At 22.7% G+C, this 14657-nt stretch overlaps 3 protein-coding genes across 3 annotated transcripts in view; 2 read left to right on the top strand and 1 right to left on the bottom strand.

Annotated features, from left to right (window-relative positions):
- Positions 1-14657, bottom strand: part of Spri (Src homology 2 domain-containing protein sprint) — a 256568-nt gene that overhangs the window by 215357 nt on the left and 26554 nt on the right. Inside the window, exon 4 of the mRNA XM_083038295.1 lies at positions 507-567. The gene's annotated coding sequence lies outside the window, so the exon portion shown is untranslated. The remainder of the gene's footprint in view (positions 1-506; positions 568-14657) is intronic.
- LOC145936571 (venom allergen 2-like) lies at positions 4179-7912 on the top strand. Its single transcript, XM_083038855.1, has 5 exons — positions 4179-4319; positions 5216-5297; positions 5786-5835; positions 6955-7072; positions 7435-7912. The coding sequence occupies exons 1-5, from the start codon at positions 4287-4289 to the stop codon at positions 7521-7523; spliced, it is 372 nt and encodes a 123-aa protein (XP_082894981.1). The 5' UTR covers positions 4179-4286; the 3' UTR covers positions 7524-7912.
- Positions 9008-13607, top strand: LOC145936521 (uncharacterized). Its single transcript, XM_083038771.1, has 5 exons — positions 9008-9163; positions 9595-9697; positions 10115-10242; positions 10825-10927; positions 12343-13607. The coding sequence occupies exons 1-5, from the start codon at positions 9122-9124 to the stop codon at positions 12432-12434; spliced, it is 468 nt and encodes a 155-aa protein (XP_082894897.1). The 5' UTR covers positions 9008-9121; the 3' UTR covers positions 12435-13607.

The raw sequence follows: 14657 nt of genomic DNA, 5'->3' as shown, positions 1-14657 counted from the left end.
CATTTTTTGATTAATTTAACATTTCGCTAAATTATTCGGAATATTAAAAGCAATATTTTAATAATCTTGAAGTATATTTTAGAAAAAGTCTCATTGACTTTTCCTTAACGTTAAATGTCGCTCGCGTCTAATTTTGAAGTTATAATACACAACAAAAAAAATTCTTTTTAATTATATCAATGTGTAAAATAATTTTAATTTAAATAGTTATAATATAATATAATTGTACTCGTATAATATAATTATTATAATTATATTATAATAATTATATAAATGTAATGTTCTATTTTATGTATAATTTATAATTAAAAAGTACTCTATATGCCAGTGAAGCTCCTAAACTTAATGCTTCATAATTAAAATATCAGAGAATCTAAAAAATATTAATACCTCTGCACTGAATAAAGATCTTATTTTTATAAATTAAGATCATTACTACATTGTAATCAGTCAAGTCAAGAATAAATTCAACACACTTTTAATGATAATATCAAATATTTACTCACTCATTTAGTCCTCTTAAATAAATCCGTGTTTATTAATCACTTGTTAGTTAACTCGCTGAATCTAAAAACAAAAATTAAAAATAGAAATTAGCAATTTTTTTATTTGATTTACATGGTAAAAAATCAAAAAATATAGTATTTAATTTTTTAATCGTATAATATACATATCAAAAAACATTCTTATAATATATATAACCAAACTTCAATGTTATTACATTATTTATCAAGAGATTTTACAAAAAATTGCATAGCTGTATCACTTCTAATTTGCATCTTAAATCAATATTTCTTACGTGATTTGAACCTTGAAAGGTTATACGCTCAATTAATTTACATATATGCTAAATGCTTGCGTACTCGTCAACAAGAACACGCCCATATCCAGAGTTGGCAAAAAAACTTGTTTTCTTTTCATTTTAAACAAAAAAAATTGATTTTTTTTGTTTAAAACAATGTTTTTTGTTTTATATGTGTTTTTAAGTAAAGTAAGAAAAAACATGTTTTAAACCAAAAAAACATGTTTTAAACGAGTCAAAAAAACACTTTATAGCTTTGATTTGTGTAAATATTTAAATTTTTGGCTAACATTAAACTGTACATAACGTTGTACCATTTTTTTTTTATTTAAATGTTTATTTTTTCAGTTAAAAGATTGACGTTATTTTATTTATTATATTATTTGTCTTTACAGTTTCTCTTTCAAACAATCTTTCAAACAAATATTTTAATTTGGGATATTTTAAACAATGTTCTATAAACTCTAATAAAAATTATTCTCCAATATAATAAATAAAGCTTCTAAATCTCTACATCTGATTAAGTTTTATCATAATCTTGTCAATAAACATACAATCTTACTTCTGATTACATTTTCTTATATTATAGCTCAGTTGTATGTAATGATATTTTTAGGGAGTTTTCAATATTCAATTCCAACAAAATTTTTTAACATTTACAATAATAATTTACAATAATATTTGATATGTGCGTTGCATACATATATGCAACATATAATATATCAATTGAAATGAAAAGTAATTAAAACTGCAAAATTAAAATTTTAATTCCTTAGTTCAATTAAATGTCCACTTTTCATTACTTTACTTAAATTAAAAAATGAAGTGTGTTACTATCATGTTGTATATACTTTTCCCAAATTCTGTTTCGAATATCAGACAAATGAAAGTATAACTTATATAAAACTTTCATTGTGTTAATTCACGTTGCATATTACACGAAGTGTTATAAGAAACTATTTAAAATTGATGCTTCTTCCTTGCAAAAATCTATCCATTCTGACATAATTAATTCTACCTCAGTAGAATTTTTCTACAACTCTCCATACTATATTATTCTCTTAATCTTATTAAAAATTGCACAGAAATCAGAAGCTCAAATATTACATTTGCTCACTACTTAAATATGAACAGCCAATTTTTTTATGTGTTCTTAATCTTTTATATTTGTTTTTTTTTATTCTTTTTTTTCTATTATGCTTGTATATTTCTCTTTATAAAATGTAATATTTGTAACAATTTTTTAATTGAAATTTTTAATGCACGATCTTACAACTCATAACAAAGTTTTAATGAGTTGTAAAAGAAAGGATAGATATTCATTACCTTATTATTATTATAATATAATAATAATAATCATAATAATAATAATAAATTATTATTTTATTTTAATTAATCTATATTTATTATTGTGTAATTCTCTTTATTCTTTATTCCTTATTTTACAATATATTTTTTATCTTTTATTTTTTATTCTTTATTATTCTTTAATTTTCTATATTTTCGATATATAAAAGTAAAACTCATAGAATTAGTATTATAGTCTGTCTTTCTCTTCCATTTTTGTATAAAAAATAAATAATGTATATGTATAACCATTCTTTACATCCTAGTTCTTTTTTGTTTCACTTAATTACACTTCGTAAATATTTATTCACACACACACACACACACACACACACACACACACACACACACACATAAGATTAAAAAACCAATTAAATATTACATTACTTCTACACTGAATAAAGATCTTATTTTCATAAATTAAAATCATTACTACATTGTTTGTAATCAATCAAGAATAAATTCAACACACTTTTAATGATAATATCAAACATTTACTCACACATTTGCTCCTCTTAAATAAATCCGTGCTTATTAGCCACCTGTTAATTAACTCGCTGAATTTAAAACCAGAAATTAAAAATATAAATTAGCTGCAATTTTTTTTTTATTTTTTTATTTTTATACATGGTAAGAAATCAAGAAATATACTACTTAATTTTTAAATCATATAATATACATATCAAAAAACATTCTTATAATAAGGAAAATTCAATGTTATTACATATTTATTTAAAGATTTTGCAAGCTGCAGAGAAATGCGTCACTTCTAATTTGAATCTTAAAATCAATATTTCTTACGTATTCTGAACCTTGAACAGAGTTAATTGCTCAATTAAAAAATTAAATTATATGTATGTTAAATGCTTCCGTGCTCGACAGCAAAAATACGCTAATCTCTCATGTTTTATACATTTTTCTTTTTAATCATAAATATAACACTATAAGCTCTACTATAAATTTTTCTCCAATATAATAAATAAAGCTTCGAAATCTCTACATCTGAGTTAAGTTTTATCATGATCTCGTCAATAAACATACAATTATACATTTGATAATCTGATTGCATTTTTTTATATTATAGCTTACATTTAGTTGTATGTAATGATATTTTTGAAAAGGTTTCAATATTCAATGTCAATAAAATTTTTTAACATTTACAATATTTGATAGTGTTGCATATATATATGCAACGTATAATATATCAAGTGAAATGAAAAGTAATTAAAACTGCAAAATTAAAATTTTAATTCCTTATTTAAATTAAATGTCCACTTTTCATTACTTTACTTAAATTAAAAAATGAAGTGTGTTACTGTCATGTTGTATATACTTTTCCCAAATTCTGTTTCGAATATCAGACAAATGAAAGTATAACTTATATAAAACTTTCATTGTGTTAATTCACGTTGCATATTACACGAAGTGTTATGAAAAATTATTTGAAATTGTCGTTTCTTCCTTGCAGAAATTTATCATTCCAGGATAATTAATTCTCAGTGGAATTTGTCCGCAACTCTCTATACTGTATTATTTTCTTAATTTTATTAAAAATTGGACAGAAATTAGGAGCCCAAATATTGCATTTGCTCACTACTAAAATATGAACAACCAATTTTTTATGTGTTCTTAATTTTTTATATTTGTTTTTCTCTATTCTTTTTTTTACTTTGTTTCATCTATTATTTTTGTATTTCATTTTATAAAATGTAATATTTGTAACAATTTTTAATTAAAATATAATTAAAAATGCACGATTTTATTACTTATAATAAAGTTTTAATGAATTGTGTAAGAGTAAGAATACATATTCATTACCTATAATTATTATAATATATTTTAGTTAGTATATATCTCTCATTATATAATTCTCTTTATTCTTTATTCGTTATTTGTATTTTATCGTAACCAATTAACTCAAACTGTCCTTTGATCTATAATAAATCAGGATTATACTGCGTATAATCAGGATTATAGCGCAATTAAGTCATATTACATCATCAAATATCTGTTGGATATAAATACGCAGTTAAGATATAGATAAGTGACAGTGTGAAGAAAGATTAGAAACAGTACATTTCAAATATTAGAACATCTCAAATATTAGTACGTCTCAAAATATTCGAGAAACGACAGAATGAAGACTCTCATACTTATGGCATGTCTGTTGGTAAGTGGAAAGCAACATGCAAACTAGCAATTGTATAAAACAATAGACCTAAAGAAATAATTTAAATACATATTTAAATAAAACGTTATTTTAAAATTTTTATTGCATATATTTTCATTAAATTTAAATTCATATAGTTGCAGAAATATATTTCAAAATGTGAATACTATCTCTGTGTCTCTGAACAGCAAATTGATTTGCTTTAAAAATTTTGACATTCTACTGTACTTCATTGTTTATACGGATTATTTTCATTTAGTTTCACTAATCGTCGTTCGTTGATAACCTTTTATTTAATTAATATTATATTATTATATCATTATTATGTATCATAATATATTTTATACATATTATATATACATATACAATATTTTATACATCAAATATATTAATATAATATATAACATACATAAATATATAATGTGCATAAAATAATTATGTAATATAAATATGATCTAAATCTTTAGTATATATTTTAATACATAATTCCTATTTTATAGATTTTTAAACACATGCTTAAAATGTAACGCAAAAGAAAAATTGACAACAATAAATGTGTAAAATGTGATTCTGATTCTTACGCGTAATAAATATTATAACATATTATTTCTTTTTAATTAAAATATTAAATAAATAAAATAAGAAAAAAATAAAGCTAATAATATAATAACATGTTATTTCTTTTTTATTAAAAGTAAATAAAAAGTAAATATTTTTTAAGTAAACAAAATATAGATGTGTGTGTAGGTACTTATATCAAATATTATTATTAATAAGCACAATAATAGTAATTTATTGACGTCAAGAAAAAATCTGAAAACCGCACACAGATTAAGTGTAATACACTAAATATAAATAATTAAAACACATAAAAAAACATTTTTTTAACTTTTCAGACAATTTCCTATGCGATTAATCCTGAAGTGACGAAATTCAAGAATTTCCACGCAAAATGTCTCGAGGAATTGAATGTGCAGGGTAACTATCGATGATAATATTACAATTAATAAATATTGCTATTGTATATATGTAAATGGTTATAAACTAAAATGTCATATTTACTAAATAAAATTGAAAACCAAATTTTCGATTTTCAACAAAATTTATTGCTTTTACATAAATTTTATTATCAAAATAATTACATAAGCATTTCCAAAACAGTTCTTCAATATGTTTCTTTAAAAATAGAAATAGGAAAAACACCTTATTCTCTTCATATCAATATTATTACATCAAAACAATTAAATATGCAACACAAATTTATGCAAAAATTCTATTTCAAAAAATTGAAGCAGATAATATTAGATAAATAAATTGTATGTTCGAGTTTTTAAACAATTTTTATTTGTTATTTTATTTTATTTATTATTTTATTTATTTATTTTATTTTATTTTGTTTATTAATTGCCAAATTATAAGCAAACACATGGACTTATATTATTTAATTTGTAATTTATACATTTTAGATGCGTTCCCACCAAATGTAAACAAGTGTTTGCTCGAAAAGTACGAATTGGTATGTATATGGTATATATAATATATATATTTACTTATTGTATAAATAGAATATTATATATAATTTATGCACACAAGGAATGTTATTGCGAAAGTGTCAATATATTATTTTATTTTCTAAATTAAAAGGAATAGATTGGAAATTATGTTCAAATATAATGATTTAAGAGTCTCTCTATCTATAATTATAATATTCATATAAAAGTTGTTCATATTAAAGAGGGAAAAGATCCATTTATTCATTCATTTGCGCGAAATAAAATTAACATGAGTATATTTCAGAGTAAAAAAATTACAACGTTTTTTTTATACTAATATAAGAAATCTGACAGTATTTTTTTATACTAATGCATTAAGTCTGTGCAATAAGTCGAATAACGGAAATTCAAATTCAAATTTTATTTTTAATAAAGTTTTATTTAAAATGTCTAATATAGGCATAATTAGCAATTATAATATATTCACTTGGGACTAATTTCAGATATCATTATCAATAACTTAATAAAATACAGTTGTATATATGTAATTAAAAGAATTACTCGGAAAATTAAAATAATATTTGTTAATAAAAAAGACATTTTTTAAATTAATTACGATACGATAAACAGCTAATACAGTTTACTTGTTTGACAGTACTTCTTGCTTATATAAAACGATTGCCAACAGTCATATGTTTGCTTCATAGATTTTTTTAAAATTTGGTATGTTTAATTATTATTTGTGTACTGTAAACAATTACTCTTCTGTAAATAGGATTATTCAACAAAAATTATCGAATATACATATGTGAAATATGCATAAGTCTCCTGTTGGTATCTCAACAATAAATTTTTTATAAATGAAATACGATTTTTCACGTTTTATAACATGCCACGAAAGATAACATTAGCGTATATATCACATAATTTTTATATAATTTCTAACAACCCCCCCCCCCCTTCAAACGCTTAACTTACAATCACACACAACTTATATCATATAGAAATAATTTTTAAATTAATTATGACGATTATGTATCGCTTAAACAATTTTTATAAACTTAGATTATTAGATTTTTTAAATATATATTCTTTAAATTTGTTAATAATAATAAATAAATAATATGGTTTATGAATTGCAGCTCGACGACCAAGGTTTAATTATGAAAGAAAAAACTTTCAAAAATTTAGATAAAATTATTGCCGATAAAACCAAGTTACGTCATGTGAAGGAGATCACTAACTTGTGTCTCGAACAAGGTAAACGAAATGTTCTTAGTAATTCATATTTTGTATAATTCACTAATCTTATAATTTATATTATATTATTTTATATTTTATTATTGTATTTTTTTATTTATTGTACAGTATTATATAAATTAATTCATTAATTATTAGAATCGCTGTAAATTTAAAAAATTTTTTTAATTTTAAAGTAAATCACTTTTCTTAACTCTTTATATTTTTTTTTTTATAAAGTTAATAGTATATTTTCTTATAATTAAAAACTAATGAGAAACAAATTCTTTCTCATGTTATTGTATACATATAATATATATTAAAATTATTCAGTTACTTTTGTTGAAACAAAATTCAACGACCTGCTTTATTTGAAATTGCAGCAAATGAAGGCTCAGAAAGTAACGACGAAAAGACTATGGCAGTTATAAAATGCGCATCAGGAACAATATATCTATTCGATAATATCTAATAAAAAAAAATTACATTCCTTCTTATACGTAATATTGATGAAATAATAGCTATATATAAAAAATCGCGCATATAATTTAATATTAATAATTCTTACTTTCTACACTAATTGCGGGGGAATTTTAAAGGTTTCTTGTCTCTTAAATTTAAATTGACTTATATGCCTATATTTCAATAAAATATGGTACATAATCCTCTCTTTAAAACGATATAAAATTTCTTTCTATCTATTTCTTATTTAATAGTATGACAGTTAATAACTACATATATAGTTAATATTATAAGAATATTTTTATTTGTTATAATTTATGTATTTGTTGTAAAAACTTGTATTAAAAAAATAATATTTTAATATTACTATAAATATAACAAAACTATTTTTTTCGTGTATATCGTACACACATGCATCTGACGTCTGTGTATATATGTGTGTATATATGTATGTATATATATGTCTCACGTCAGTAATTCTAGTTATGTTCTATTATCCAACAGTCAATTTCAAAACCGACAGTACAAGGTCAGAAAAATATCTTTCCAGAAGCTATTTGCCATTAAATACAACCAAGAGTAAACCAAATCAAAATAAAGCTCGATTTAATGCAGCTATTGCACGCTTTAACGAGACCATGCATCCTCCAGCGACTGTATGTTGTTGTTGTAATTGGAGTCATTATTTTTATCATTTATCATCATCGTAATTTGCGGTCATCATTTTTATCATTTATCCCATCAAATTATGCTATATTTTTTTCTTTCTGTTATAAATTGCTTGTTAAACTTTGAAGTATCAGATACATTTTAATCCTAATATTTTACTTAAAACAATTTTTTTATAAAAAATGTTTATATTAAAATTTAAAAAATGTAACCTGTGCATTCTTAATAAATAATATTTATATATATAAGTAAATAAAATATTCTTTACAACTGATTAGAATAAAAAGAAAATTAATTCACATTTTATTAGGATCAAATTAATCCCCTTTTATTCTGACTGTACATCGTTGAGTGCCTAGCAATTAATTTTTTTATATATTTTTACAATTTTAAATATTATATTTATGATATTTACACACATATTATTTTACATATAAAGTATTTTACATATAAAATTATGAATTATATTTTTTAATATAATAGAAAATTAATTCTATAAAAATATTTTCCTCTGTATAATTTCAACTTATACATACATATATATACTGACTTATAAATTACGTTAAATATTCTGAATGTTAACTTTACACGCATTTTGACATGATTTGTTTTTAATATCGTCGATGTCACACATTCTGGTGAGCTTTAATGTACGAAATAATTGAGGCAACGCGATATCGCGACGCCATCAAAACTTATGAAGATCTGATATGTCAGCCAATTATATACCAATCGCGCTTCCGCAAATTCGCACACATTATGTACACTACATGCATACATACAGATACAGATATTGTCAATTGCAGATCAGTGATGTAAGAGCATATGGAATGTGAGGTAATAATATAAATATGAGCACATGGACACATTTTCGTCCAGTTCACGAATTAACTCTCTCTGGACAAGTTGTTCATTCTTCTGTCATTAAACTACAAAAAGATGAAGAAAATCGCGTTCCTCGTTTTAGCTTTTATCGCTAATGTAAGTACAACTTATCATCTTTCTTTATTGCAATTACTGTTTACATTTTTCATTCTTCTTCTTTTCTTACTTCGTACAAATAGAACAAACTAAATAGAACAATTCATGTAACTTAATTATCTCGAGCATTTAAATATATAAAAGCATTAAGGGAAATTTTAAGTAGAATATCTTTTAAAAAATTTAAAATAAATAAATATATATATACAAATGTATATATACAAATAAAAAAAAAAAATATATATATATATATGTATATACAAAATAAATAAAAATTTTTCTCAAATAATAAATTTTATTATTATATATTTTTATTAATACAGTTTTCTTATATTGTATTTTATGTTACAAATTTTATACAATATTCTTTTATTATAATTGCCAACAATAACGGCATGTCAACAAAGAAATATATAATATGATTATTTTAGGTAATTGCACATGAAAAAGAAAACATACAACAAGTGGCAACAAATTTCGAAACCGATACACAAACGGTAGAATTATGTCTGACTGTAGCTGGGACAACTGTGGGTAAGTGTTACACACAATATAATATGTATGTGTGTGCGCATGCGCACATGTGTAATTCGAAATACTTATAGAATTTTAAAAATTATAAAAAAATATATAATTTAAAACTTAACACCTAATAGTTCAAGATTTCTAATTTTAAATTTAGAATTTAATACATTTAAGATTAATTTAGAATATTTATAAATAAAAATATTGTATTTAAAATTTTTAAAAACAAATAATTTTAGCTTTTTGAAAATTTCTTTCACTATATAATTTCTATACACTCTTTCTCAAGAATAGAAAACATAAAATAATATAAATATAACATTACAAATAAAAAATCTACATAAATTCATATATTAAAATTTTTACCTTTTTGCAAATATTATATATTCTTTTTTTTTCGTAATTAAAAGTATTTTTTCATAACAGAGGAAATGGATATTGCGAAAGAAAAGTGGAAGGCGATCAAAGAAGATGAAGAGCTCGATGAAGAAACTAAAGAATCTTTTACAATACACGGTCGTTTCATAGCATGCATACTGGAGAAGAAAGATATGGTAACAATTCCATACGCAATTATTATAGTGAATTCTTTTAATAATTATAACCAGATTGACTTTATATATGTATAATGTAAAAATGAAATTTTTTAAATCGTTATTTTTCTAATTATTTCCATTCAAATACATATGAAATACTAAATTACATATTTATAATAATTTATGACAATTTAATCAATAATATTATTATATTTAAAATTAATATGTTTCTTAAACCGTGAATTTTCTCTCTCTTATAGTTTCTCGTGAATTTCACTCATATTTCTCAATATTCTTCCATTTTGTGTGTGTATGTGTGTGTGTGTGTGTTTGTGTATGTCATATAAATATAAATATATATATATATATATAATATATGATAGTATATGTATGATATCATATATCTAGAATATACAAATAACACACAATAAGTCAAAAATATTAATAAACTACGCACGCATTTAAAATCAAATACAATTAAATTAGACTCTATAATCAAAACTAAATAAAATAATTGCAATAATTATTCTCTTATATATCGTTAGCTTTCAATACATTTCATATTTTTTATATGTCTCATTTCTTTTCAATAACTTTTAGATGAAAGACTCAAAGCTAGTTTTAGACAAAATACTAAAAATGGTCGATGAGGAACAGAATGCAGCAGTAAACAAGGAAGCTATAACGCAATGCCTGACTGCACGTAAGTAAAATCTTGAAGTAAATAAATAAATTAAGATAAACCATGTATTCCTTCACTATCCTCTTTTCCCCTTTACCCTCTACCTCCCTTCCCCCCACCCCCCTCTCTCTCTTTCTTAAAAAAAATCAGATTTAATTCATATAATTTTAGACCAATTTATTTATATAATTGATACTAATCTAACAAAGAATAAAACAAACAACGTTTTATTCTTTGAATATTTTATATAAAAGTAGATATATTCTAAAAAAATTTATATTTATTTGATAAAAAATTTATATTAATTATAATTTATATTTATTATAATCATTATCAAGTTTTTATAAATTAATATTAATATTATTAATATTAATATTATTTATAATTTATGTGATTATTTTTTATTTATTATTTTTATTCACAAGTTAATTACGTTTAAAAAAGGTTCGACTTTGGAAACCAAGATAGATATGATTTAAAAGAGACCAACTACTTAAATCGAATCTTTTACATGTCATAAGAAAAGGTTCATAATGAATACATTAATTTTTTATAAAAAGTTAAACTTAATAATAATACAATAATAGTTTTTATTACTTAGTTACTGCACCTGGCTCTTCTATTAGTCTATAATTTTTAAAAAAGTAAGTTTTATTAGGAGAAAAAATAAATTTCAACATCAACTTTATTATATAATTTCTGCATAATTCCTATGTGTGTTATGTAAAACATCAAACTAAAGTTTCCAACAGTTACTTTCGCGTACAAATTAATATCAAATGAGAAATATAACATAAAATATCTTAAATGGTGCCATTTTAATAACTTTCCAATATATGTATAATATAATAAAATGAAAGGACTCCAATAAATACAAAAGATAAGATATAAAGATATCTTTCAGATAAAAAAAGAAGCTAATAAGAACCAGGCATAGAAATTAGAGGCAACAAAAATTTGTCTTAAAAATTTCTTTATTAATTTGAACGTTTCGATATATCGCCCCTTTCCTTTTCTCTAGACCGTCTTCAGCAGATTAATTCACAAAATAAAAATCATGCGTTTTAATCTCGTCTTCTAATGCTTTAAAAACTTATCGAAGACGTGAAGCGACGATGAGGATCGAGACGCATAAATTTTTTTTGTCAATTGAACTGATAAGAATAGTCCAGCAGGGAAGAGGATACCGAAAAATTCAAATCAAATAAAGATTTTAAGACAAGTTTAAAAGAAGATTTCAAGACAAGTATTATTGCGCCTAGTTAACTGGCTCCTCTATTAGTAGCCTATAATAAAAAAAAATAAGTAGTAGGAGAACTAGTTAGTAGAAGAACAAATCTATTTCAACATCAACCTTATAATATATAATTTCTGTATAATTTTTATGTGTGTCATGTAAAACATTTCTAACAAATTCAACTTTGTCACTTTTTCAGTAAACGAAGATGACGAAATAACTCGGGAAGAGAGGGCGTTTGGATTTATGCTTTGCGCCTCTAGCAGCCAGACGATTGTAAACAAAAAATAAAAAAAATGGAAAAAAATATTCGCACGACATGTAACATTAGATCGGAAACATGACGAAATTTCCAACTCTGCAGTGGTAACATCATTAAAAAAAAAGATTTCCGTCATCGGGGTTTAAGAAAAAAATAAGATATATTGTTCTTCTTGTAAATTCACAATATTCTTACAAACTCACAATAAATCGTTCTGCTTATATATTAATTAAAATCGTCTAGATAAAAATATGATAACTCATTAACAATATGTAACACATTATCGCGTAATAAAATAAATTTTTTAAAACTTATTTTAAAATACAATAATTAAAAAGAAATAAAATAAGAAATTTGTCATATATCCTGGTTTTCCATATATTGTAGGAAATAAAATTGGGAATTCTTTAACAAAAAGAGCTGCAGGAAAATAATGGTGCAAAAATTAAAAATGTCTATATAGTATTCAACTTCGGAGACATGTAAATTCTTGTTGTTTACAGATTATTTATTTATTTTAATATTATAAAAATTTATATTTTTCAGTTTTTGAAACTTTTATTTGTTGCATTACATATGTATTTTTTATATAAGTATACTTGAATTTCTTTGTTTTTTCAGAAATTTTTTTTTTTAATACTTTCTTTGAAATTGTATTATGTAAAAATTTTGTAAAAAATTTGCAATCAAATCAAAAACAAAATCGAATATGAAGTAACACATACATTACAAATGTGATGAATAATTTTATAGGTCATTTATAAATTTTTACACTTAGTTAGAAATTATTTTCCGGATTCTATTATTTCTTATTTCATCCTAACTAAAATTTCGAAATCTGTAAAGAATTATGCCGCAGCTGCTATGAACACAAGTTTATAAATAAACGAAGAATCTTAATACGTGAATTACATATTTAGCGTCAACGATAATCGCAATATATGAACGGCAGGCCTCTGCAAAATGTATTTATATACGCAATATGCAACGTATTTGTATTTGTAAAAGCAAAGAGATCGCGTAAGCGACCCATGTCGCCGAATATATATTAAATGTCATGACTAGTTTTAAGGGGAACTATTATAAAGCGAAAATATCCCAAATTAATAAATATGAAGTGCTTTCGTACTATTAGAACTATGTCAAAAATTTCGCTATTTTTAATATTCTTTAAATAAAAATTACCAAATTTTCTACTTGTATTATCTCTGAAAAAGTTAAAAAAAACAAACCAATATTTTAAAAGTATAAAAAAATCAACCAATTCTAATTAATTTAAATTCCATATTAATTTTATTAAAATATTCCTACAAATAAGTCAAACATAATTGGAATTATTCTACTCCTCCAAATATTGTCAAACATAATTGGAATTATTCTATCCGATATACGATAAAATTGCTTATTATAATGAAATCACGTTAAATAAAATAATGTAAATACATAAAATGCAATTTTTAGTACCAAAAAAAACAAAACTAATCACTTTTTGTGGATATATCATATCTACTTGACGTCTGCGTATATACTGGCAATCAAAAGTTTCAGGCTAGTTTTTTTGCAATATTCGAAAAACGATAATTATAGAGCAAAGAGTGCCTGACACTGTCATAAAAGTATTTAGTTTTAACAGTAAATCAGTGCAGTTTAAAAAATAAAGGAATGTATATATTTACTTCATTATTCTCGGAATGTATTAACTTGTGTATTTAAAAATATCGAGCCAAGTTATAATTAAGTGCTCTGATAATTTGTTTACATTGAAAATGTTGCGATAAAATGGGCAAATCAAAATAAAGTTCGATTTTGTACATCTATTGCACGGTCTGACGAGATGCATATTCCGGCGATCTCAGATGGTTGTCGTGGAGTTATTATTTTTATCATTTATCATCTTCGTAATTTGCCGCCATCTTTATCATTTATCTCATCAAATTTCGCTATTTTTATTTTTATATTACTAATTGTTAAACTATAAAAAATATAAGATACATTTTAAATTTTAATATTAAAATATTTTATATAAAGCACATTTTTTGCATATAAAACTAATTATACTAGAAAAAATTGTATATATTAAATTTATATGTTTATTATATGTATATTTATATTATATTTTTAATAAATAAATATATTATAATTTATAATAAATAAATAAAAATACATATATATGTATGTATATATAATAATATTATATATTATTTAGAACGTAATTTGCAAATTGCACTCTTAATAAGTAATATTTTATAATC

Source organism: Prenolepis imparis, unplaced genomic scaffold (genome assembly GCF_030444845.1).
Source record: "Prenolepis imparis isolate NDT839.2.m4 unplaced genomic scaffold, iyPreImpa1.0 SCAF_1, whole genome shotgun sequence".
In the NCBI taxonomy this organism is placed as follows: Eukaryota; Metazoa; Arthropoda; class Insecta; order Hymenoptera; family Formicidae; genus Prenolepis; species Prenolepis imparis.
This window is presented reverse-complemented; position numbering and strand designations above follow the sequence as displayed.